At 39.0% G+C, this 26869-nt stretch overlaps 1 protein-coding gene across 8 annotated transcripts; it reads right to left on the bottom strand.

Moving 5' to 3' along the window:
- Positions 1–157: 157 nt before the first annotated feature.
- Palb2 (partner and localizer of BRCA2) lies at positions 158–26836 on the bottom strand. 8 transcript variants are annotated; one of them, XM_021725449.3, is made up of 13 exons: positions 26655–26836; positions 24546–24605; positions 24329–24428; positions 20672–22132; positions 17442–18268; positions 17021–17092; positions 15091–15252; positions 13478–13563; positions 12775–12936; positions 10791–10907; positions 7035–7122; positions 4293–4441; positions 158–657 (listed from the first exon to the last, which is right to left on the bottom strand). In XM_021725449.3, exons 1-13 carry the CDS (start codon positions 26700–26702, stop codon positions 447–449), a joined length of 3543 nt encoding a protein of 1180 aa, XP_021581124.2. In that variant the 5' UTR covers positions 26703–26836; the 3' UTR covers positions 158–446. The 8 variants fall into 8 exon arrangements, with proteins under 8 accessions (XP_021581124.2, XP_013213324.2, XP_021581126.2 ...); XM_013357870.4 differs by having other exon boundaries at positions 17442–18124; XM_021725451.3 differs by lacking the exon at positions 4293–4441.
- Between the last annotated feature and the right edge of the window lie 33 nt (positions 26837–26869).

Genomic DNA, 26869 nt, shown 5'->3' with positions numbered 1-26869 from the left:
AAAAAAAAAGTATACTGCATATTAGTATATTCAGTTAAGTGAAATTTAACTCCTTATGCAAACATTATTGGCTAAATATTCTAGCTGTATAGTAAGCAGTTCTTGTTTTTGAAAATGAGCTAAATAAAATAGGAAGAAAAGAATATGCCAAGCAGAATTTATCAAAATAAATATTTATTGACATTTGAATTTTTATATACACTTATTAAAAGCAAATGTGCAAATATTGGGAATACAAAAAATGACCTAAAGCCCTTTCCCCCCAAAGTAAGTATAAACAAATACTCAAGATCAGTAGTGCCACCACCAGCAGAATAAAAATAAGTCTCTTTGGATGGACACAAGTAATTATTTTAAACGTCATTCAGATATTCCTTTACAGTTGTACTCCAAAGGGAAAAAAAAGAGGCCAAACATCTCCAGAAAACTGTTATTTCCCTCTTTACTTATATGTAGCGATATATAAATATATTTCCATCTTTTTGTCCAGCCAGTAAGTGAGAATCTGTACCAGACCATTTAACAAAAGACCAATTTTGGTCAGAGATGGGTGGAAGGACAGCAGTACAATGACCCAGAAGTAAGTCCCAAATGGCAATTGTCCCAGAAGTCAAGACTGCTGCTGCAAAATGATCTTTCACGTCCCCTTCTAGGAACCTGGTACCAAGCAGAGAAGAGACAATTCAGATTACATGTCAAAAAAGCTTTTTTTTTTTTTTTAAGTATTAAAAAAAAAAACTTGATTTGGGGCTTTTTTTTTTTTTTAAGTATTAAAAAAAAAAAAAAAAAAAAAAAGCCCCAAATCAAGTTCCCTAAAGCCCTAGAGCACCAACCAGAACAATCTCCCTGTGGCTGTGAGTGTCCAACCGGAGAGGACCAGGGACTCGTGTGTGGCACTGCAGTCCCTGCCTGTCCTCAGGTTGCACACTGGCCCCTGGAGGCCTTCCTCCCTCTCTTCACACTAGCCAAAGCCAGTCCTTTGCAGTGGCTTTGCTCTTACTATTTCCTCGCCTGGGAGGCTCAATCCCCAGATCTCAGCAGGCTGGATTCCTGTCATCATCAGCCATGTCACTGCCATAAAAAGGCTATACCCAATGAACCATCTGAAAGAGCACACATTTGTACCTGTCCCTTCTGTTACATTCTCTGGTTTTATCTTCGTAGCACTTTGCACTGGGTGAGATTATCCTACTGCCATACTTGGTGGGGTGTCTCCCCTACGAAACCATAAGCACCATGAAGCAGAAATCTGGTTGCCTTTTACCAGTCAGCTACCTGGGTTTGGATTCCAAGTTCTAGAATGTAAGAGTTATGTGATTCTGGGCATAAACTAATTCTATCAGCAAAATAAGGATAATAAGGGCATAAGACTGTTGTGAAGTTGAATGAAACAGTTCATATAAAAAGCTTATGGGGGGGCTGGGGATGTGGCTCAAGCGGTAGCACGCTAGCCCGGCATGTGTGCGGCCCGGGTTCGATCCTCAGCACCACATACAAACAAAGATGTTGTGTCCGCCAAGAACTACAAAGTAAATATTAAAAATAAATCTCTCTCTCCTCTCTCTTAAAAAAAAAAAAAAAAAAAGCTTATGGGCTGGGGTTGTGGCTCAGCGGTGGAGCGCTCGCTTAGCACATTCGAGGCCCTGGGTTCGATCCTCAGTACCACGCGAAAATAAATAAATATATTATGTCTAACCAAAAAAAAAAAATATTTAAAAAAAAAAAAAAAAGCTTATAAGAGGGCCTGGGGATCTAGCTCAGTTGGTTGAGTGCTTGCCTCACATGCACAAGGCCCTGGGTTCAATTCCCAGCACCACCAAAAATAAAAACACTTATTAGTACAATCCATGCCACACAGGAAATGCTCAGTAAAAAATCAGCTTTCAGCTGGGCACAGTGGTGTACGCCTGTAATCCCAGTGGCTCTCAGGAGGATTGCGAGTTCAAAGCCAGCTTCGGCAATGGCGAGGAGTTTAGCAACTCAGTGAGACCCTGCCTCTAAAATCAATCAATAAAAAGCTTTTATCTATTATTATCACTCAGTGTCATATCATCAGCCCTTTGCAGAGCCGGTGCCTATGCAGCCTCAAGGAATATTCTCTGAATGAACAGAATGATATTTTTATCCCCTTACTGCTACCCAGCTCTGAATACCTAACCCTTTACTCTTCAGAAGGTCCTCGAGCCGGCACTGCCAATTAGATGCTCCTCCATCTTTTTGGTCCCAAACAATGTGAGCCCCGTGTGTGGCATATGGTGCACCTAACAGCAGTCTCTAGTATTTATTTCTAACTTCCACGAGATTGGAAATAAAGGTGCTTTGTTATGGTCTCCTCCAAAATTTATCTGTTGAAATTTAATCATGATACTCGGAGGTGAGGATTTTAGGAGGTGATTAGGCCATCAGGGCAGAGATCACACGAAGAGGACAGTGCCCTTATAAAAGAGGTCTCAGAAAAGTTGGCTCATCCCTTCTATCAGATGAAGACACAGTGAAGAAGTGCCATTTATGAATAAGGAAATGGACCCTCACAGATGGAATCTGCCAGTGCCTCGATCGTGGAATTCCCAGCCTCCGGAACGATAAGGAATGAGCTTCTGTTATTTGTATGCTACCTAGTTTATGGTATTTTGTTATAGCAGCCCAAACAGATACTTCCCACAGGATTGGCATTAAATAGGCTTTCAAAGTTTGCTGAATAAATGAGTTTAAAAATTAACAGGAGCTGGGTGCAGTGATGCACTCCTGTAATGCCAATTACTCAGGAGGCTAAGGCAGGAGGACTGCAAGTTTGAGGTCATCCTTAGCAACTCAGTGAGACCTTGTTTCAAAATAAAAAATAAAATAACAAAAAAAGCTGGGGATGTGGCTTAGTAGTCAAGTGTCCCTGGGTTCAATCCCTGGTAATCTCCCCTGTCCCCCCAAAAAAGTGACAAAGGAAATGCTTGACCAAGTAGTTATCTTCATCTTCAGTTTCTAGGGCAATTACTACAGTTCTCTCTTCACACCCAAAACAGCAAGTTCTATGTGTAAACACAAATTGAAGATAATATTTATGATTTTTGCAGGTGGGATACTAGGGATTGAACTCGGAGTGCTCTACCACAGACCTACATTCCCCAACTTCTTTTTATTTATTTTGTGATAGGATCTTGCTAAGTTGCCAAGACTGGCCTCCAATTTGCAATCCTCCTGCCCCAGTCTCCTGAGTTGCTGGGATTACAACTGTGAGCACCTGGCTCAGTTATGATATTCTTGTTAAAAAACATTTGCAGAAGTGCCACAGCTGGCCAAGTGTACATGGACAGAGACTATCTTTTGGATCAAGCAGGTTTAGCACAAGGTCCAAAGAAACAGGCATTAAAACCATCCAGGTTCCTCATCCTTACAAGTTATTAAAGCTAGACTCTACTCTGGATTGACTATATTTTTCCAATCCTTGCTGCTAATTTCACACATCAATAAAGGTAGTCTCTAGGACTTACATGTTCAGATGTTGCTTTGTTGACCTAACAATATCCACTACTTCTAAAGTTTATCAACTCAGAACCCCCGGGGTGCCAATAACTGTGTCATTAGTGTCAGTCAGTACCCACGTGTAGAAATGTTTATCAATAAGTAACAACTGCCTGCATAGTGGAGGCTCAGTCAGATTTCAAAGTGAAGATGTCTTCCTAAAGTGTATTTAAAAGTTCCTTAATTCAGGTCTTAAGGAAAGAACATGCACTGTGAGGATTCCACAGAGAATGTGCGATACTCTGTGTATTTAAAACATTTTCCTAAAATATAAAAATAAACATTTTCCTTACAGAAAAAAACAGGGCTTGAATACACATGTATTTTTTTGAGGGGTTGGGGTACCAGGGATTGAACTCAGGGGCACTCAAACACTGAGCCCCATCCCAGCCCTATTCTGTATTTTATTTAGAGACAGGGTCTCACTGAGTTGCTTAGTGCCTCACTTTTGCTGAGGCTGGCTTTGAACTCACCATCCTCCTGCCTCAGCCTCCCAAGCCACTGGGATTACAGATGTGTGCCACTGCACCCAGATTGAATACACATTAAAGAAAGAAAAAAAAAGGCAATCTAAGCTCATACCGATGTGGATCAATGGATATAAGGGAATCTGGGAGTTTGATTCAAATCAACTAACTTCATCCTACTCTTAACCTTACTATTATAGTATTTCATGTTTTCCATTCATTAAAGTGACACAAAGGTATCTCGTTTTTGTATCTGCAGAGTGCCTTCCAAACTGTCACAACCACAGATCAGCAGTCACATGCACTTGCCTTCCAGCCTGCCCCTGTGGGAGACAGTACAGCATCACGCCCACATTCAGGGTCGTCTTAGGGTTAATCACAATCAGCTGAAACACAGGGCTGCCCAACGCCTCCCTCTCTTTGGCACAAGAATGACTCAGAACAACAAACAGGAGCCCCTAATTTAAGGAAAAAAAAATCAATAACCAAATACACCATTAAGAGCATGTTTGGGGCTGGGGATGTGGCTCAAGCGGTAGCGCGCTCGCCTAGCATGCGTGCGGCCCGGGTTCGATCCTCAGCAGCACCACATACCAACAAAGATGTTGTGTCCGCCGAGAACTAAGAAAAAAATAAATAAATGTTAAAATTCTCTCTCTCTCTCTCTGTCCCCCTCTGTCTCTCACTCTCTCTTTAAAAAAAAAAAAAAAAAAAAAAAAAAGAGCATGTTTGGCAGAGATAAAAACCAAAGAATAATAGGAATGATCAACAGACTCCGCAGGACCCAGGACTGAACTACTGGCTTCATTTTTTCTTCAGACAGAAATGCTGACATTACCACCAGGCTGGACTCCCAGCTTCTTGAGCACAGGGCTCCCAATATGTGCTTTGGCCAGTCTTGCCAAGCAGGAATCTAACTGATCCATCGACTTCCTCCATGACCACAACATCTCATGCAAATTCCCATTTGCGGAAATGTTGTACAGGGAAGGAGGACACAGAAACACATACAGGGAGTCCTCGAATTACAAATACTCATCTGCAAGTTGTTTTTTGGAAATTCAGAACACATTTTTCCATAAAAACAACTTAAAAATATTTTAAATTGTAGGTGGACACAATACCTTTATTTTGTTTATTTAGTTTTATGTGGTGCTGCGGATTGAACTCAGGGCCTCACACATGCTAGGCAAATGCTCTACCATTGAGCTACAACCCCAGCCCCTAAAAACCACCTTTTAAGGGGAGACTAGAGTCTTAGCCCAGATCATAATAGCCTATTTAAAACTCAGACACTATTACTCTCTACTAAGGTAAGGAAAAAAACCCACAAAAGATAAAACAAACAAAAACAACAACAAAAGATACTGTCATGTATGGCTGTTTCTGTGGGAAAAATCTCACTCAGTTTTAAAATTACAACTTCTAATAATAATATTAGTGTGTGTATACATACATACATACAAATATGTATGTACACGTACAGACATATATACATTGAAATTTCTCTTTGGGACTAAGAGAAAATTAAACTGTAAGGTCATTTTACGATTAGCATTCATTTTCTACTTCCTGCATTTTTGAATGAATTTTTAAATAAAAATGAATTACCTTTGTATTTAGAAAACTTGAGAATCTTAAAATGTTAAAGGCCACATACTTAACAAAGAGTTAACATATGATGGCCCACAGGCCAATTCTGACCCAACCCTTATTTTTCCCGAGGTAAGAATATTTTTCAGTTTGAAATGGTTAATTATATGAAATTCGGATTTCCTTGCTCAGTTTTATTAGAATACAGTCACATCCATTCATATATGTCTAAGGCTGATTTCATGCCATAAAAGCAGAGTAGAGAATTACAACAGAGACACTATTTTCAAGGAGGGTGAAAATATTTGCTCTGTGGTCCTGGATGGAAAAGTATGCCAAGCCATCAGTGCTCTCTGGGGATGCTGGTAAGTGGTAGAGCACTTGCCGAGCACATGTAAGGCTCTGGGTTCATTTCCAGCCTACTAAACAAACAAACAAATAAAAAGTGAACACTATTTTTGAAGGTTGGCTTTATGGGGAACTGTTAGTGTCTAACATCTGTTGCTGGGTTTTTTTGGTAGTAACAGAGATTGAACCCAGGGGGCACTCTCCCACCGAGCTCCAGCCCAGTCCTTTTTATTTTTTATTTTTAGATAGGGTCTCCCTAAGTCGTCCAGATGGCCTCATATTTGCAACCCTCTGCCTCAATTTCCTGAATAGCTGGGAATGTAGAGGTGTGCCACCTTGTAAGGCCTACCTAATATATTTATGTTAAATGTTTTAATATCAAGAAAGTATTAATGCTGTAACACAAAAGATATAAATTTATTTAAATGCACAATAGATAAATTCTAGAGACAAATCCAACCTTCTTGCTTCAAGGATGAAAAATATTAGGCTCAAGATTATGTGACAGATTTTCTAAGATCACACATCTTTCATGTTTACAGCGTCTGGGTGCTAATGCTCTCAGAGTCACCACTGATACCCAGCAAGTCAGTGTCTACACGAGCACTGAGCCTCTGCTTGGGCTTTTAACAGTAGATGCTCATGTGGGTTAGTCCTCACTTGGGGACAACTAACTTCAACCTGTTTGGGTGTCAAAACTAGACTGTAAGTTAAGTCTATTAACAATGGTAAGTAACTACATTTGTTTCTATATGAGAACACTTAAGCCCAAGGGAAAAACATGTCTAAGACAATTTAATCATCCTCTCTAAAGGTACTCATTCATATCTCACATCATTTATGGCAATGTAGTCTGGAGTCATATCTCATAATAGGCATATTTTTTAGTCAACAAATTCATAACTGGGAATAAACATTTGCCTATAAGTCATAAAGCCAGGAAATTCAATAAGTAACTACATTGAATCAACACTTATCTTCATTCATAAATGTCATGAAAAAACAAACACTGATATCCAGTTTTGGAAAAACTGTCAACAGGGAGGGTCTGCTGGTGAGACCAACAACAGCATGTAAGTCAACGCCAAGTGGTCCCAGAGCAGCACTTACCATTTCAGAATAGGCTTTGTGACAGACGGAAGCTTGATAAGAATCGTCAATGTGCATCTTTTTCAGGAGTTGACCAGTTTTTAAATTCCTTAAGACACCAGAAATAAATAAGCTGATCACATTCTTCTGGCAAACTGGTTTTCACATAATATTATCTATCACAGCATAAATAAAAGGTGACCAAGGGCAAAACTAAGGGACACAACACTTCATTTTTGTTTATTCACAGATTTAGCTCAAAGTAGAACTATAGGTTAACTTTGCCAATAGTTTGATAGTTTAGCCTTAGTTAAATAGACCTATTTATCTGCTCCACCACTAGAGATAACTCTCCAAATTCCATGAGAACAGTTTTCCATTATCTCATTTTACTTGGTATTGAACAGGCACATGGGACAGTACTATGATTATGATTTTGCTATGCCTAAATTTTCCATGGGGGACAATGGCCAGGAAACCAAACTTGATTGGGTGAGACTATACCAAAAACAGATCTAGAGTCTACCTCCATTATACGTTTACACTATAGCTAGACCAAGTTAATGGAAAGAGAAGGGAAGACTGAGAGTAAAAAATGGAAGAAGAAAGTAGAAAAGAGGGTGAATACAAGGAAGAAGAACAAATGGAACATTTGTGGGAACCACATCCTGGCTTTGTTGAGGATTTGTGACTCTGAGCCACAAGATGAAGTCCAAGTTCCTTCACGGCATTTATAACTCTCATGAATCCAGTGCTGCAATACTACATTATTCGCCTCTCCCTTGCCTGAAATTTTACCAAGCTTACGACACTGTGCATACCCGTGGCTCTAGATCTTTGGTCAAGTTATCTTTCCTCTAAAGGCCAGTTCCCGTCCATTCCCCATGGCAGAGATGATGTCCCAGCTCCTCCAAGATGCAGGAACTCAATTTAGGCCCTCTCTCCTCTTATGAGTTCCCAGTCTTCTCCTCTCGTCTAATTCTAGTACTGTCCATATGCCTGATTTTGTATTTAATATATGCTATGATAGAATTTAACATGTTCATTCAACAAATACAGAACTTTCTTTGGTGAGAAACTGTGTTTAAAAACCTGAAGAAAGAAAATTAAAATTTCATGGGTACATGCAAGGTTTTCCTACTAGGAAAACCAGAATACATTCATCCCCTACAGAAGCTGGCATATGCTCTATATTCAGTAATTGCTTTTTCCCCAGATCCCAAAGCATGTTGCCCAAACCTCTATCACTTTGAATGTGTGTGAAGTATAAAAGAATTTCACTGGAATTATACACTGTGAATTGTAAAGGAGTCTTATTTACTACTAGATTTTAGAAGCCTTGGGACCAGGATTCAGATGCTTCATTTCTACATCCCTCAAAGAGAATGGGACACCAGTAGAGATTCAGTTATCTTTTGATTGTATGAAAAATGTTGCTCAGCAAATATAGTTTAATCAAGATAAAATATTTAAAATTCCAGCAAGTTACCAAATATGGCCACTCAAATCCCAAGTGTAACATGAATCACTATAGATATCTAACAGATCAGAAGTTAAATAAGAAAGGTGATGCTGGGTGTGGTGGCACATGCCTGTTATCCTAGCACTCCGGAGGCTGAAGCAGGAGGACTGGGGGTTCAAGGTTAGCCTGGGCAACTTAGTGGGACCCTGTCTCAAAATAAAAAATAAATCAGGACTGAAGATGTAGCTTAGTGGTAAAGTACCCCGGGTTCAATCTCTAATGCCAAAACCCCCTCAAACAAACAAACAAACATTACATAGAGCCCAAAAGGTCAAATGATAGTTTCTTTAGATAACATGATTGATGTCATTTGAGTACTAGTCTAGGCAAGGAACTAGGGAAAGCACTAAGAACAGATGCAAGACATAGCACTTATCTTCAATTGCCAGAAAAAAGAAAAAATATATAATGTAGTAACTAGTAAGTAAAAAACTAGGGCCATATAAATTTAAAGAGGGAAACATCAATGAAGCTGAGATGACAGGAAACTCAAGGCAGCTGTGGGGTGAAGCTGTTCCTTAACAGGATATCCTGCAAGGGAAGCCTAGTAAAGAGATCCCTCTCCACTCCCAACCTTTGTGATCTATTACAACCCAAACGCCAAGGTCTACTACTAGAAAAAGGGCAGGAAAAAAAGAAGCTAAGGAGTACAGAGTACCAGAGAAGACAGTTTTGTAGTAGAGCAACAGGAAGCAGAAGGTGAAGAGAAGTCAACATGGCGGGAGTGTAGCTCAGTGGTAGAGTATTTGCCTAGCATGCACAAGCCCCTGGGTTCAATCCCAAGTATCCCGGAAAAAAAGAAAGAGAATGATTTGGTTGTTGAATATTGACTGATGGCAAGGAGACCAATTATTATATTATATTTAAGTCCTGAGTCAAATAATTAAGGTCTGGAAACAGGAGAAAGAATAGAAAGACAACTTATAGAAAGAACATTGTCTTCAAATAAGACTGTACACAAACCCTGGGAAATGCACCCAGAGTGGATACTGCTGTTCTAGGTGGCAGGGCCTCTGGAAATGGTGTCTCCTGGACGACTAGAATAATGAAGACAAATTTCAGAGGCTCTCTAGTGGAGAGAAGACAAAGTTTCTCTCAGTGGCCATGTTTTCTAGTTTATTTCCAGAGGGCTGGGGTCAGATGATACATAATTGATAGGGTGGTGGGTGGCGGTGACACTAATAATTTCCTCTTACTAAGACCCATTTTAGTCCCAAGGAAACAGTTAACAGACAAGGCTATTGAGTGGGAGAAAAAAAAAGTCAATATATTTTCCTAATAAATTAAACTTATAAGTGCCTATAGCTGGATATGGCTCTCTCCTGTACTCAGACAAAAAGTGTCTGGGTGGTTAGGGACTCTTCCCTATACTAAATTTGTTAATTTGGTTCCTATATGTTATCAAATATGTTATATGTGTTTTGTACATCTAATAATTTTGGATTATATCTTGATACAATATGTTGCAAAAACTCTGGATTCTGTTAAGTTCCTCTGAAAACACTGATTATGTTGTTTGCTTGTTCTAGTAAACAACTAACCTGGCTGAATTTCAAATGCTGAAATTCCAGTTCAGTTTTTTTGGCCTTACTTGGGTTGCTCACAGTCCACCCTGGGCAATGCAGTTTACAGGATCAGTCAGGTGGTTAGGTAATAATTATATTCAGAATTTTGGGTTTCCTCTTTGGTCTCCTTTTTAGGACTTTTCTCCCTTACTTTCTAGCTGCTGTGGCCACCTGAATTCTGTCCTTTGGTTCTTTAAGTTGGCAGGACAAAATGTTTGCTATTAGGCTTTTTGTCACCCAGAAATCAGGACTGGGGACTGCCCCTGGCTTAAAGCTTTAAGAATAAAAAACTTGTTCTGTGCCATTTCCTGCTTCTAGGTGAGAAATCCATTATCTTTCTTTTTTTTTTCTTGTTCTCTGGTGTCTTCAGATGGTTGTTTTTATATTTTTTTCGAGAGTTTGTAGTTATTTGAGGTAGGAAAATTCAATGAACAGAAATTACTCAATTATTAAACAGAAGCAAAAACAACTGTACATTTTTACAACAAAATTCCATTTATTTTAAACTAGTCTACTCTAAATGAATGCAACTCTCTTGGTAAGACAAGCATATAACATCTGACAGTTAAAAAAACCCACTAACAACAACCATGTTTACACAGTCTCTTGTCTAACCGTCACTGTCCTGTACAATCAGAGGCATACCCCAACTGAATGATGAGAAAACTAGGACCTCAAGGGAAGGCTTACCAGATAACAATGTTGTTCATGATAGTAGTACCAAGCAGAGCTTCCTGCATCCCTTGGACCTCACCAAAAGTAAGTATAGTCTCTTCAGGGGGCATCAAAAACTGTTTTTCTTTGCTTCTGAATTTAAAAAGTATTAAAAATTAGTACGGTACACTAAAGCAGTTTTTTTAAATTTTGTACCAGGGATTGAACTCAGGGGCATTCAACCACTGAGCCACATCCCAGCCCTCTTTTGTATTTTTTTAATTTAGAGACAGGGTCTCACTGAGTTGCTTAGTACCTCACTTTTGCTGTGGCTAACTTTGATCTCCTGATCCTCCTGTCTCAGCCTCCCAAGCCGCTGGGATTACAGGCGTGCCACCATGCCCGGCAACAAAGCAATTTCTAAGAAGTCCTTCATACATTATTGAATTAACATAATAAAATTTAAGCTAACACTGAAAAAAAAATTAAGCAGATAACTGTATATTCTAAACTTCCTACAATGAATTCACATTTCTTTCATATTAGCTACTTGGGATGTTGCAAGTATCTCAATATCATCATATCCAATATTAAGCTCAAACTTTCTCTTTAAATCTCATTTTTTTTTCACATTTTTATCTCAACAACTATACAACCATCTACCCAGATGACCATCCCTGAAACCTGCACATTATTCTTTTCTCCTTCCTCTCAATCTAGTCACTCACCATGTCTTAGTAACTTTATTATCTCATTTCTCACAAATTTGTCTGCTTCTTCCCATCTCTACTAAGACTTTTGTAACTTAAGCAAACACTTATTTCTGTTTCGTTTTATTTTGCAGTCCTAGGGATTGAACCCAGGAGTGCTCTACAATTGAGCTACATCACCAGGTTGTTTTATTCTTTTGTTTGAGACTCTCGCTACATTGCTGAGGCTGGCCTTGAATTTACAATCTTCCTGCCTGAGCCTCCTAAGTCACTGGGATTATAGGCATAGGTCACTGCGCCAGCTAATTATTTATCTCTTGCCTACAATAATGCCACAGGTCATGAATAAATAAGACAAATAAGGTCCTTGCCATTTGTTATTAGGAAACATGAATAATAATAGTGTAACCAGCTGCAGGTACAGCTCAGTGGTAGAATATACATGTTAAGCATGCACAAGGCCCAGGGGTCAATCCCCAGCACAAAAATAAAATCAAAGAAAAAAAAAAAAAAGAAAGAAAGAAAAGAAAAAGTGTAATAAGGATATGGCAAAGAAGATGTCCGAGTTCAGTTTTCTACAGGTTGAATTGAGGTGTCCTCAAGATGTTTAAAAAACAGGCACAAAGGCCTAGAGCTGGAGAAAGCACAGAACTGAAAATGGATGTTTCCAAGTAGTCAAGTCAGCATCTGGAAGGTCACTGGAGCACTGGACACCAAATGTGTGGAATGAGGACTGGGTCCAGGACTTTGAGGTGGTACTTTGGACATGAAACCCAGGGCCTCACACATGCTAGGCAGGCACCTACCACTGAGCTACATCCCCAGCCTGGCTTTGAGGTTCTTCTTCTTCTTGTTCTTTTTTTGGTACCAGCGATGTTCAGCCACTGAGCCACATCCCTGGCCCTTTTCATATTGTATTTAGAGACAGGATCTTGTCGAGTTGCTTAGGGCCTTGCTAAATTGCCGAGGCTGGCTCTGAACTCTCAATTCTCCTGCCTCAGCCTCCCGAGCTGCTGGGATTACAGGCATGCACCACTGAGCCTGGCTGAGGTATATCTAATACGTAAGGGGAATGCAGAGATTTCAAAGAAGTCTGAAGAAAAATCAAACTCAATTCACTTATGTCCCCCGCTCTGCTGACTTCTTTCCTGTCATGTCTGGCCTCTGCTTTTCTGACTTGCTTCTAGGTGGTAACCTGGCACTGAGACATTCAATACAGAAAAACAGGATCCTAATCATCTCCTTTCCCTGAAACCTGTGAGAAAATGCTTCTCCATCTAATAGTCACAATCAACCAATGCTTTGCTTACCTTCCGTCCTCTGCAAAAGTCATGATTTCCACTTGCTGATCACAAAGGGTCCCACTGCTACTAACGAGCCTCCTCCCTGTCAGGCCAAGCACAGCTTTTATGTTTCCAGATTTCAGTAGTACTTGTTTTTCACTTTCATCCTCAGAGGAACAAAGTAATGCCCTGAGGAAAAATGGGGAAAACCCAGGAGTAAGCCCTCTTTTTTTGGTACTGGGGATTAAACCCAGGGGTACACCACTGAGCCACATCCCCAATCCTTTTTATTTATTTATTTGTAATTCTTTTTTTTAGTTGTAGATGGACACAATATCTTTATTTTTATTTATTTTTATGTGGTGCTGTGGACTGAACCCAGGGCCTCATGCATGCGAGGCAAGTGCTCTACCACTGAGCTACAACCCTAGCCCGATTTTTCTTTCTTTTTTTTTTTAAACAAATCTCTCTTTAAATCTAAATCCAAATTCTTTTTTGAGACTGAAGCCTAGAGCTGGCTATATACCTGTAATTGTAGCCACTATGAGATTGAGGCAGGAGGATCCCAGGGTAAGGCCAGCCTGGGCTATATAGTGAGATCCCCATCTCAAAAAACAAGACCAACCAACCAACCAAAACCCTAAGCCTAGGTGATAACCTCCACTCAAAACAAGATGACAGAGACAAAGATAAAGGGAAAAAAAGAAAAAGAAATCCCCTTGGGAATTACCTGATTTCTCTGATCTCCAAACTTCCCAAAGCCACACATACAAGATTACAAACATCGGGCACTGGAACTATTTGTAACACAGGTACCTAAATAAAACAAAGCACCCTCAAATTATATTTGGTTGTTTAACTTTAATCTAAATGTTCCAAAATTTATCACATTCTTTTATATTCTCACTATACCAGGACTGTTTCCGACATGTGAACAAATGTGAATAGGTTCACATTTGTTGGTCTTGTTTTTTGTAAGTTGTAAACCTATGTATACTATTTGCATAAGTTTAGTTGGCATTTCCTTCAGCGGGAAAAAAAAAAAATTCCTTTTTTTTGAGATAGGTTTTGATGTGTTGCTCAGACTGGCCTTGATCCTTTGAGCTCAAGTGTCCTCCTGTCGCAGCCCCTCCAGTAGTTGGGACTGCAGGCGCACACCAGTGTGCCCACTGAGTTAGCATTTATTTAGTGCAATTTATACTTATGATAATGGGAATAATTAAGTAAATTCTAACAAGTGAATACAGAGAACATTATGCTGCATTTAAAACTACATATTTATCTTAGTTGTTCAAGAAATTGAGGCAGGAGGACCATTTGAGCCCAAGAGTTCAGGGCTAGCCTGGGTAACATAGTGAGACCATCTATTAAAAAAAGAAAATTATGTTTAGGGGCTGGGAGTATAATTCAGTGGTAGAGCATGTGCTTAGCATACAAAAGGCCCTAGGTTCAAGCCCCAGCACCAAAGTAAATAAAAAAACTAAATAAAAATATTTATTCACTGAACAAATATTTATTGAGCATCTCTACTGAGCACAGTGCTAGAAGCTGTGAGTACAATGGAAAACAAGAATGAAGTATAAACCAGTATGAAGAACACGTTAGCCACAAGGAAAAATGCTTATTTACATGGTAAGGGAGAAAAGACAGATTAAAAAATTTAAAGCACACTAGGATTGCAACCATGAAGCTCTGCATGATAAAGAAAGCAGAAATGATGTTTTGGTGAAGGGCAGGGAACATGGGTTTAAGGCAGTTTAAAAAGTCAGAATGGACATGAAATTCAAGCTCCACAAACAGGTCTTATGTAAAAATTCTTTTTTAGATAAACAGGTAATAAAGCACATCTTGATGGCAGAGTCTAAAAGGTGGGTACAGTTCAGTGTACCATGTTTCTGTATGTTTGAAAAAAATTTTTTTTTTGGTACCTGGGATTGAACTGAGGGGCACTCAACCACTGAGTCATATCACAGCCCTATTTTGTATTTTATTTAGAGACAGGGTCCCACTGAGTTGCTTAGCACCTCAGTTTTGCTGAGGCTGGCTTTGAACTCACGATCCTCCTGCCTCAGTCTCCTGAGCCACTGGGATTGTAGGTGTGCACCATCATTCCTGGCTGAAAATTTTCATAATAAAATGTTGAAAAAATAAACCAAAATATTTCTGCTCTGTCACTTCTGGTCAGAGATCCCAATGTTGCCAAGCTGTTCGCTATATTATCACACAAATGACTACTAAGATATCTAAGATTCTTCTTTTTTTGAGGTGCTGCGGTTCAAACCCAGGGCCCCATGCATGACATCCCTGAGTTCCAGTTCCATCACTTCTAAGGTTCTGACTTACCTCTGTGAAATGCCAGGTGTAGATTTTTTCCCACTGCCAAGTATCCAGAGGTCTCCAAAGAGAAACTACATATTCACAGGCTGTTATGATACATGGCTCCTTAAAACCAGCTCGTTCCCACCACATGGCACTCACATCCACGGAACAGGAACCAGAAGGATTCTGACCCAGAATGGTAACAACAGTTATGTTAAAGGGATACCTGAGGTCTGTTTCATGAAAAGAATAAATATAAAAAATGACGAATTACAAGGATTAGATGAACTACCAGGTAGTAAAAAGTTTTATGCACATCAAAAGAAAGAGTTCTGTGGATCTTATTTAAAAATACTGCCTATACATGATGTACATGATGACAGATTTAAAACGCGTAACTCCAGGATGGGATAAATTCTTTTTTTTTTTAAAGGATCAGTGGTTGACAGGGCTTGGTAAGAAAGAGCACGAGAAGGTAGAGAGTGAGAGAGTGAGAGAGAGAGAGAGAGAGAGAATTTTTAATATTTATTTTTTAGTTCTTGGCGGACACAACATCTTTGTACATGGTGCTGAGGATCGAACCCGGGCCACATGTATGCCAGGCGAGCGTGCTACTGCTTGAGCCACATCCCCAGCCCGGGATAAATTCTTATTTAAGCACAAAAGGATAGTTCATGAGAACTTAATAATTTGGTAATATTCTGGTAAGCCACTCATGAGTTGTAGAGGGAGTTACATTGAAATCACATATAATATGCTACCTCTAATTATGATGAAGAAAACACTGTGCATTGAAACCCCCAGAACATTTCCAGGAGAAATTCACAATTGTACACAGATTTACTGAAAACTAGAAAAATAAGGTTAAAAAAAAAAAAAAAAAAAAACGACAAATGAACAGAAGGAAGAAATTTTTATCAAGGATAAAACTGAAATAAGTTAAGGAGAAATGCTAAAAAAATATTCAATTAATACTTAATATAGGGGCTGGGGTTGTGGATCAGCAGTAGAGAGCCTGTCTACCGCATGTGAAGCCCGGGGTTTGATCCTCAGCACCACATAAAAATAAATAAATAAAGGTATTGACAACTACAACTAAAAAATAAATATTAAAAAAGAATTACTAGGGCTGGGGATGTGGCTCAAGTGGTGGCGCGCTCGCCTGGCATGTGTGCGGTCCGGGTTCGATCCTCAGCACCACATACAAACAAAGATGTTGTGTCCGCCGAACAAAAATATATTAAAATTCTCTCTCTCTCTCTTTAATAAATAAATAAATATTAAAAAAAAAAAAGTTCCTGCCTCTAAGTGGCAGGTATCATTAAAAAAAAAAAAAGATTTACTACAACCACAAACTATTTTTTTTTTGAAGACCAACAGAAAGGACAAATCTCTTAAATCTGATGTAAGAAAAAAATACTTTAGAAACAGAACATAGGTACAGTATCTTTTTACGATATTTTTTAGTTGTAGATAGACATCACCAAAGTGATTATCTTAGAAGCATACCATCTGAGTAGGAGAGGTATGAACGACTCTTATCTCAGTGTGTCCATCAAAATGCCTGATTTAAATTTAGTCACTATCTTTTTTTTTTTATATTTATTTTTTAATTATCAGCAGACACAACATCTTTGTTTGTATGTGGTGCTGAGGATTGAACCTGGGCCGCACACATGCCAGGCGAGCGCGCTACCGCTTGAGCCACATCCCCAGCCCCTAGTCCCTATCTTGAACTACTTTGCTCTTGGCAGTAGCCTCACATAAACTTTGAGGAAAGCTCAAAATAAAAACACAGATAAATATTGTAAAAAAAAGAATTCAAATTGTTTTTTTCCCTCTAAATCTCTAATAAGAACAAGATGGTATATGATCAAATTCAATTTTCTTATCAACTCCTTAGATTTTTCACATGTATGTTACAAGACACATAATAACAGAATATTCTTCTGACCTTTAACTTGGAAATCAATTGTAGGCTGCCTGGGTTTAAGCTGTCACAGGTGGGAAGATCTGCTACTTTAGTCTGTGCAAACAAAAGCCACACCATTAATATACACTTTATGTATAAGGTTGGCCTTCACTCATTCATCAAAATATCTATCTCATATATTATTTTCTCTAATAAGAGAAAAGTTCCAAATGCAACTGTTTCATTGATGGCAAAAAACAGGATCCCCTATGTTTAAAAATATATTTTTTAATTAACCTTAATTTCTCCAGAATGAAATGCACGTTCACAATGAAATCATGTTAAAGAAACAAGTTAAAACATTCTTAAACATCAAGAAGCAATGGTGAGGAAGTCATCCTGTCTGTATTCCCTAAGATATTTTATTCTTTCAGAGAAAACTTCACAAAGGAAACACTTGTACCTGTTCAATGGAATGTTTATGCAACTCCAGGCACCTATTTCCACAGAGTTGATTTTCTCTGAAAGTGAATGACTCAGTGGGTAGAAGTGTTGCTTGGAGGCCAGAGTCATGGTCATGGGCAGGCTGTTCTTGCCTACCTGACACATGCAGGCTGGTTCCCAGTTTGGGTGAGCTGGTGGAACTGTCGTACTGCTTACTGTCACTAGCCAGGCTGACTGTGTCTTCCGGGGTATAAAGCTGGGATGTAGAGCAAGTTTGTCCAATGACCTTGGCAGATGCTTTTTCACAGTACGCCTGGGAACCAAGGGCTGGAGTAGTGCCTAACATGGGGAGAGCAGATGAACACAGGTCCACAGCGGGTGTGCTATTATCGTCAGATGCAGAAGTATTTAAAGGAGTAAAAAGTATCATGGACGAAGAAAGGCCCTTGTTGGGAGGCTGATGTTTTAGATTTGGTATTTGACGATGTGCTTTTCTTAGTATAGCAATAAGGTCCTCTTCTGAGTCCTCCATTTCGGCATCTATTTGTTTAGGACTCAGTTCCTCCAGAACAACACAATTGTCCTCTTTAAGATACCTCTCCTTGCACATTTTTGATTCCAGAGGCTCAATAAGTTTTTCTGAGCAGGACTTCAGTTTTTCAAGCATAAGAGGCCCAAAGTCGTCTTCAGGTAACTGAAAGTCTGTGACATTGAGAAAAGACAACAGTTGCTTTAAACTTAGCATTTCATTTTTATAAAATGGAACACTGAAAGCATCATCCAAAGCTAAATAAGCGTTATTAATGGAAGAGAGGGAGTCCTTTTTTCGACAATGAACTTCCTTCCCTAAAATAGAAAATTAAGCAACAATAGTAACAAAACCCAACAAGAGATATTAATATCTAATAGTGAGTTTTTAAATACTAAATAGTAAAAAATGTTCATTACTTCTCCTACTCATGACTTTGAAACCTTATACAAGGGCTTAAAATAATTACAGAGCCGTGAAAAGTGTCACACGCCTTTAATCCCAGCCATGAAGCAGGCTGCAGAGGGTGGTTAGCAAGTTCGAGGCCAGCTTGAGCAATGTAGTGAGACTTTCTCACAATTTCTTTCCTTTTTTTTTTTTTTTTTTTTAAGGATTAGGGATGTAGCTTTGAGGTATTGCACTTGCCTAGCATGTACAAGGTCCTGGGTTCAATCCGGTACCTTCCCCCAGCCAAAATAAGAGGTAGGTGGTTAACTAGCAGCTACCCTTTCACAGGACCCCACAGTGTGGTACTGACAGTGCTAAATAGGAGATGGAAGAATGGGGTCAAGTCCCAGCTTAACCACTGACTTACTGTGCAGCTGTGGGTAAGTCAATTTATTTTCCCTTTCAAGCAAAAATTTATTTCCCAGCAGCTTGGTAGGCAAGAGGATCACCAGTTTGAGGCCAGCCTTGGCAACTTAGTGAGACCTACCTCAAAATAAATAAATAAACAGAGAAAGAGAGAGAGAGAGAGAGAGAGAGAGAGAGAGAGAGAGAGATAGAGAGAGAGAGAATGAATGTATGTGTGTGCGCGTGTGTGAGCTGGGGCTATAGCTCAGTGGTAAAGCATCTCTGGGTTAAATCCCCAGTACCATTAAAAAAAAACACAAATACAAAAACAACAAAAAACTATTGTTCTTGGGCTGGGGATGTGGCTCAAGCAGTAGCGTGCTCGCCTGGCATGCATGCGGCCCGGGTTCAATCCTCAACACCACATACAAACAAAGATGTTGTGTCCGCCGATAACTAAAAAATAAATATTAAAATTCTCTCTCTCACTCTCTCTTTAAAAACAAACAAACAAACAAACAAAAAAACCATTGCTCTTAAAGTATCTGGGGTCATACACTATTCAAAATGTAGCTGCATATAACTGATGAACCAGTACAAACTGTCATACATATGTATAATGTAATATTCAGTTCTTAAAAAAAAATTAAGAATAAAGTACTGATACATGTTACATTGTCTATGTATTCTGAAAACATCATAAGTGAAAGCTGTTAGACCCAAGGGTCACATAGTAATTCTATTTATATGAAATATCCACAGTAACTAAGTTCACAGAGATAACAGATTGGTAGCTGGGGGAAAGGTGATAGAAAGCAGATGCTTAATAGGTATGGCATTTCTTTCTGAAGTAATGAAAATATTTTGGAACTAAACAGAAATGGTAGTTGCATAACATTTGTATGCAACTAAATGTACTAAATGCTACAGAATAGTTCATTTAATTTAAAAAAGTTAATTTTAGCTTATGTTAATGTCACCTTCAGAAAAACTTTTTTAAAAAAAATGTAGCTGTAGGTTACTAAAATCCCAGTGGAGCATTTTGAAATATAAAGAAGAACATTTCTAGATTACTGGCGTGCATACTTCTTGATTTTTTTGCATTCTTGTTGACGTCAAAGAAGGAAAAAAGTCATGATTATTATTTTAATTTAATAAATTACAGATCACACACTAAAGTCTATGTTCAAAGGTACAGAGCAGCCCGCTGCCTACTTTTGTACAAAAAGTTTTATAGGAACAGTCCCAATTACATATTGCCCACGGCTGCTTTTGCAGGACAGCTGAGTACTTAAGGTGGAAAGAATAAAACTTGGTCTATACAGGGTGTTTGCTAATAACTTACTTAAAGCCACAGTGATAATCCAGTTTTTATGCTCAGTTTATCAGATATGATTAACTCTTGAGAAAATGAATAAAGCTAAAATTACAATATATCCTTGCTTGTTATCCTCTAAAATCTTATCCTTTTGATTACATGATCACTTCTAATAGTTGTTCAATAGAGGCTCACTCTAAAACACACTTCTGTTTATTTCAAAACACTGTCTATATTAGTAGTATGCAACAACAGTAAGAATAACAATAACAATAATAAAACCTTTGATAAGCACCAAATTTAATTTCCTTTTCAGTGTTGATTGACTTTTTCAAACATATGAGTGAACTCTAGTACCACACTGCCAGGTTTCAATCTTGGCACTGTTATTTCAATTAAATTACATTAATTAAAGTTGTTTTAGTCTCCCTGTGCCTTACTTTTTCCTTAACTGAAAATGAAGATAAAAATAGATTCTGCCTTATGTAGGGAAGCTGTGGTGATCCAATGAGCAACCGCACAGCATTCAGAAAAGTGCCAGGCACAGTAATTATCAGCTATCATCATTGTCATCAAACACAACCTAATTTACCTTGAACTCTCTTCTTACCATGAATAATGGCTTTTTCATTCTGCTGCCTGCCCAAGGTGACTTCTTCCTTGGATCTGTTAACACCCAATGTGCTGAAAATTGGCCAAATCAGTTCACTATGACCTAGTGCTGGGGTGCAGACTGATTTCCTTTTTCCTCTGTGTCTTCTACCAGATGGCTGCAAAAGAGCCCTCCTAGAACAGTTGTTATCTTCAGTGGACCCAGGGGGAGAGCTGACGTCAGGGGGAGAGAGAAGCTCCTGAGGACTTCTTGAGATTGCTTGTCCTGTGCCTGTGTCCAAAATCTCAGTTTCACTCTGGGCACTATTTTCATTGGAAGGGTTTAAATTTTTAGGTGCTTCCTTACTTTTATTTTTAAACTCCTTCTTCCTGCCACCCAAGTGATTTTGAATTACAGCTTCTAGGGCTACTTTCTTCTGGCAATTGGACATGCGACGTGTTGTTCTAACATAGTATTCCGCCGGAAACAAAAGGCCTTCAAGCACTGTGCAAGAATGTATTTGATTTTCTGTAGAAACAGAAGGGACTGCTTCCGGGCTAAGACTCTTAGATTGACTTAGAACCTCATTTTCTTGAAGATTTTCATTTCTATCACTAAAAGCATTAATGGTAGATTCCTTGGTGTGATTTTGTTCTTTTAAGTTTTGCTTTATCTTTGCTGGTAAGTTATTATAAGGGAGTTCACTTGCAGAACATGAATTATCTGCCTCTAATGAAGGACTTCTAGGCAGCTGGCCAGTGGTGCCTGCAGCTTTATTTACTACTGTGCTATCTGGAGAGACAGTCATTTGGTGGCCTTGTACCTCCGGGTTTATGGGTGAAGTAAGGCTAATGTTTTTAAACCCCTGAGTAATGAGTTCACAATTACCTTTAGGAGGCATATGTTCAAGGTACTCATGATTACTGTTATCTGGTATAGTATGCAAAGGATCTTCAGTGTTATTGGAGAAATTATTTCCTTTAAATGGGGTATCAACTCTTTCTGATTTGGCATTTGATGGAATTAATATATTCTCTCCATCAGTTTCTACAAGTGGTGCTGGAGAATCTGGAATTTCAGACTTACAACTTGAAAGGGAGGGTATTTCAGTTATTGGTGACCTAGGATTTTTGCTACCGATTGCTTCCTGTTTCTTTAGTCTTTTTCCAGAGAGTATGAGTGAATCAGTGTCAAAGAAACATTCGCCCTCCTGTGAGACATGTGCTCTCTTTGGCTGCTTCTTTCTTCTCCCTGGAAGCTTACTCTGCCTTTTCTCACTATCAGGGCCATTTGCCCTGTAGGGACAATGTTCTTGGATGTCATCCATTCCTGAAACACGTAATCCTTCTTCTGGGCCATCTTCAGGGTTAAAAGACTCAGGCTCAGCAGCAAGTGTTATAGGTGTCTTTTCTCCAGTGTTGCCATCCAGACGGACATTGATTTGTAACTCCTTATAAGGAGATCCTTCATTTTTAGGTTCTAAGAGGGAAAAATATATACAAATATTATTTTCCTTTTAAAATGAAACAAAAAATACCCCATTTTTATTTAAAAATCTATAGTGATAGAGTGCTTGCCTAGTATGCATGAGGTCCTGGGTTTAATTCCCAGTTCCAGGAAATTATAAATAAAAACAAAAATTATAGTGTATGTATGTACATATACATACATACACTATAATTTTTATTATATATATAGACAAACACACACGCAAACATTCATTTGGGAAAAAAATCAATGGCATTACATTTTAGGCAGGATTCAAGTTTTAAAAATTCTAATAAAGTACAGAATTATAAACAAATGTAAACAAATATAATTATACTGAAAAGGTGCTTTTTAAAATGGAAAGATTTTTTCTTTATCACAATTATGGTTTCTCTTAATTTAAAAAAAATTCTATTAATTTCTTTTGATGCTGGGGACTGAACCCAGGGCCTCATGCATGCACCAGCTGAGCAATGCCCCCAGCCCCTCACCTGTTTTGTGTGCATGTACTTATTTATTGTGAATACTGGGGACTGAAACAAGGACCTTACACATATTAGGCAAGTGTTTCATCACTGACATATATTCCCAACCCTTTTTTTTCATACATTTAATTGAGACAGAGTTTAACTAAATTGTCTGGACTAGCCTCAAACTTGTGATCCACCTGCCTCAACTGTCCAAGGAGCAGCAATTACAGGCATATGCCACCAGACCTGGCATCTTCTTTTCTTTTTCTCAAGTAATTTTAACATTACTTTCTCATTTCAAAAGCCCCTAATTTTACGATTAAAAATTACTTGAATTCTGACACCAAAAATGACTAGTTTTTTAGAGTACTTTTAATCTAAACTTTTTTCTCTATGCACATGTACATACATCTTTTTACAAAATCATCTTTATGTTAAACAATATGAAACCTGAGGGAAAAAAAGAGCAATTGAATAAACAACTATATGTATAGTTTTTTGCTCACAGAATGGGAAACAATACTAGCAAATCATATCTGATAGGAACTTAGGCAGAATCCCTACAACTCAACAACACAAAGACAACCTAGGTTGGGGATGTAGCTCAGTTGGTAGAACATTCACATAGCATGCATAAGACTCCGAGTTTAATCCTCAGCACCACAAATAACATAACTAATTAAAGATATTAAAAAAATAAAATGAACAAAGAATTTGAATAGAGATACTCCTAAAGAAGATATACATATGACTACAAACACACGGAAAGATGTTTAATATCATTGTCACTAAGAATTCTCTACCTAATAATAAAATATATATATAAACTTATATATGGATATTTATTGCAGAATTATTCATAATATTCAAAAGTGGTAACAACCCAAATATTCACTAATTGATGAATGGATAAACAAATTGTACATATTCAATGGAATACTAATCAGCTGTTAAAGGAACAAAGTACTGACAGAAACAAGGATAAATGTATGGATGGATGCACACTGAAAACATTAAGTAAAAGAAACCAAATATAAAATCCCACATATCAGGGCTGGGTCTGTAGCTCAGTGGTAGAAATGCATGCATGAGGCACTGGGTTCGATCCTCAGCACCACATAAAAATAAAGATATTGGATCCATTTACAACTAAAAAATATATATTAAAGAAAAAAACCCACATATTTTAAAAATTCCATTTCCACGGAATTTCTGGGGTAGGCAAATTCAGAGACAGAAGTAGATTAATTCCCAGGGATTGGGACTAGGAAGGAGTAGGGAGGGCTGACAATGGGTACGGAGTTTCTTTTTGGGGTGATGAAAATGTTCTTGACTTAAGTGATTACAGTTTTCACAGTATTTGTGGATATGTAAAGAACCACTGATTTGTACAATTAAAAGGCACTCTACCACTGAAGTACACTCCACCTTGTCTAGCAAATGCAAGGAGGCTCTGGGTTTGATCCCTAGCCAAAAAAAAAAAAAAAAGTTAAGTTTTATTAAAAAAAAAAATCCTTCTAATATTTAAACGTGAAATTGGTTTTTTAACATTGAGGAGGGAACGAAAACTAAATAAACATTTCAACTCAAATATAGTTTATTGCTTGAATTTTATGGTAAAATGTGTTGCTTCTTATCTGCTGGCTGTGGAAAAGGATAGCTTAATGTTCCTGGAAAATTATAGTAAAACAAGTATAAATAAGTAGGCTGGATTTACCTGAGTGGTTTAGCTGTGATGAGATTTCTTGCTGGAGCGAGCAATCCTGTTCTACTGTTTTCTTAACAGAATTCTTAACCTTCTCAGCTCTTTGGGCACGCTGGAGAAAACAAAAGCAGCTCAAGAAATACCTTCTTTTTAATGCTTCATTACCGTTGAGAACTATTTTGATATATTTTGTACTACACCTTTATCTGAGAGACTACGATTCACCTACCTGAAGGCGGGCCAGTGTCTTGCTGTATTCCCTTTTCAAGAAGGCTAATTTTTCCTTCAACTGGAAGAAGAAAAAACACCAACAACGCTGAGCAGTGGAAAGGTAGAGACACAGTGCCTATCAGATAGGGGTCAGCGGTGCTCAGTGGGGTGGGGTTTCTCAGCAAGACGCAGGGAGGGAGTGGGTCTGGCCCACATAAATCTACTCTCAGCTCTCAAAAGCACCAAGCTCTTTACTCTTAGAATCTTTGCACAAACTGTTTCTTTCACCCAGAGCATGTCCCCCTTTTGCCAATTCATCCTAATTCCTTTAAGCCTCAGCTTAGATTTTTACTTTCCTGGGATAGACTTCAAGTTCTTCTCCAAATCCAGATTAGGCACTCCATTCCTCTCTGTGCTACCCTTATCACGGTATTTACAGTACCAACTATGTTGTCTGTTTAATTCTGATTCTTTTCTCCCCACTCCCATGAGATTCTTGAAGGTGGCAGGAGCTGTCATCCTATAGTCATTCAATAATCATTCTCATCTGCTAATGGTCCAGGTATCTCTAGCACCTGGAATATAACTGATACTCACTAGCATCAGTGGGTATCAGTTATCTCAAGTGCTAGAGTGGTCAATGCAATTTACACTCAGTTAAGGGTACAGATAATATACAAGAAAACAGATAAGATTTCACAGGGTAATAAGTACCTAGATAAACTGGGTGATAAAAATGGTTAGGGAGGCATTACTGAGGAACACCATTTCAACTGACTGACTTGCCCTGATTGAGGAAGTCAGCTTTGGGAAGATCAAGGGGACAGATATTCTGGACAGCAAGAACCACAAATGTTAAAGCTGCATGGTGGGATGGGATAAGTTATTTGAGGAGCACATAGAATGAGGAATTCCCAGACAGGCACACAGTAGATATTCAACAGAGATCCATTAAAAAAAAAAAAATTAATGAATTGAGCTGAGTCAAATTATCATTCTCTAAAAATCTGGGTTCTCTTTGTCTCTCTGGCTTTGGTGGTTCAAAGGATTCTGAGCTGCAAAGCCACGTTTTTTTTTGTGTGTGCTTTCTAGGAATTTTAAAGGCACTCATCCTTCCAAGATCATGTAGTTTATAAATGGCACTATTTAAACTTAAGTAGCAGGGCTCTAGTCGATGCACTTAGCTCTCTATGCCACCCTGCTTTGCACCAACCTTATCAAGTGCTGGGAGTTATCTTGTTTACTTGTAAATTATCTTTTCACCTCCAAGAGCAGTTAAGCAAGGCTAAGAAGACTGATGAGTTAATGTGAATGAATTTAGTACACTTTTAGCACAGTCAGCAGGAGATGCAATCAAGTTAACAGCAGCACAAGAACCTGGAAACAAGCTAGAAGCCTCTAAGCAGATTAATATTTAAAGAAACAAGGTCACTTCCAAACTACACCATCCTCACAGAACTTTTTTTTTTTTTCTTTTAAATAAGGTAAGTGAGGGGCTGAGGTTGTAGCTCACTGGTAGAGCACTTGCCTAGCACGTGTGAGGCCCTGGGTTCGATCCCCAGCACCGTGTAAAACTAAATAAACAAAATAAATGCATTGTGTCCACCTATAACTAAAAATATTTTTAAAAAATATGGTAAGTGAACATGTCCTAACATGGATATTAAAAATGGGCAAAAGCAGAACTTGCAGAACCACTCAGATCATGCACTTATGAACATTCTCCTCCTTAATAAGTACATATGACTTTTTGGTGGCTCCTACCACCACACACACACAGACACACACAGACATCTGGATGTACACGGGCGTGGGGTGCAGGAAATCCAGATTCAGATGTGGGCGTGGGGAGGAGGAAGGATGTCCAGGGGGACTCAAGCTTTATCCCCGAAGCTCTGCACTTTGTATTTAGGCATTGCTACTGTAGTGAAAATGGATCTTGTTTAAACGCCACCACGTGAGCACCGCGCCGGCCCTCCACACTCTCACTTCCGGTGCCCCCGCAACCCTAACAGAAGAGTGGATCCGTGGAGGCTGCTGCCTCGGACAGGGGAGGAAACCAGACCAGGCCGAAAGTCCTAGGCAGCGGGTCAGAGTCCCGCGTCAGCCCTCCCCACGCCCGTGGCACCTTTTCCTTCTCCGCACAGCTGAGGGGCTTCCCGGAAGGCTCTTCCATTGAGCTGGAGGCCGAGCGAAAACAGCAGCCCCGGCCCTGCGGACGCGGGGACCCAGTTGGACCTAGGTCCAGGAGGCACCCCGGGAAGGAATAGGGAGCCGGGATCCCCTCAGCACGCGATCAGCTGGCCCACTCGAGCTCAGCGCGCGCCCTCAATTCCGGCCAAT

This window comes from Ictidomys tridecemlineatus, chromosome 10, assembly GCF_052094955.1.
Source record: "Ictidomys tridecemlineatus isolate mIctTri1 chromosome 10, mIctTri1.hap1, whole genome shotgun sequence".
NCBI classification, from domain to species: Eukaryota; Metazoa; Chordata; class Mammalia; order Rodentia; family Sciuridae; genus Ictidomys; species Ictidomys tridecemlineatus.
Note: the sequence above shows the minus strand (reverse complement) of the source record. Positions and strands in the feature narration are given on the sequence as shown.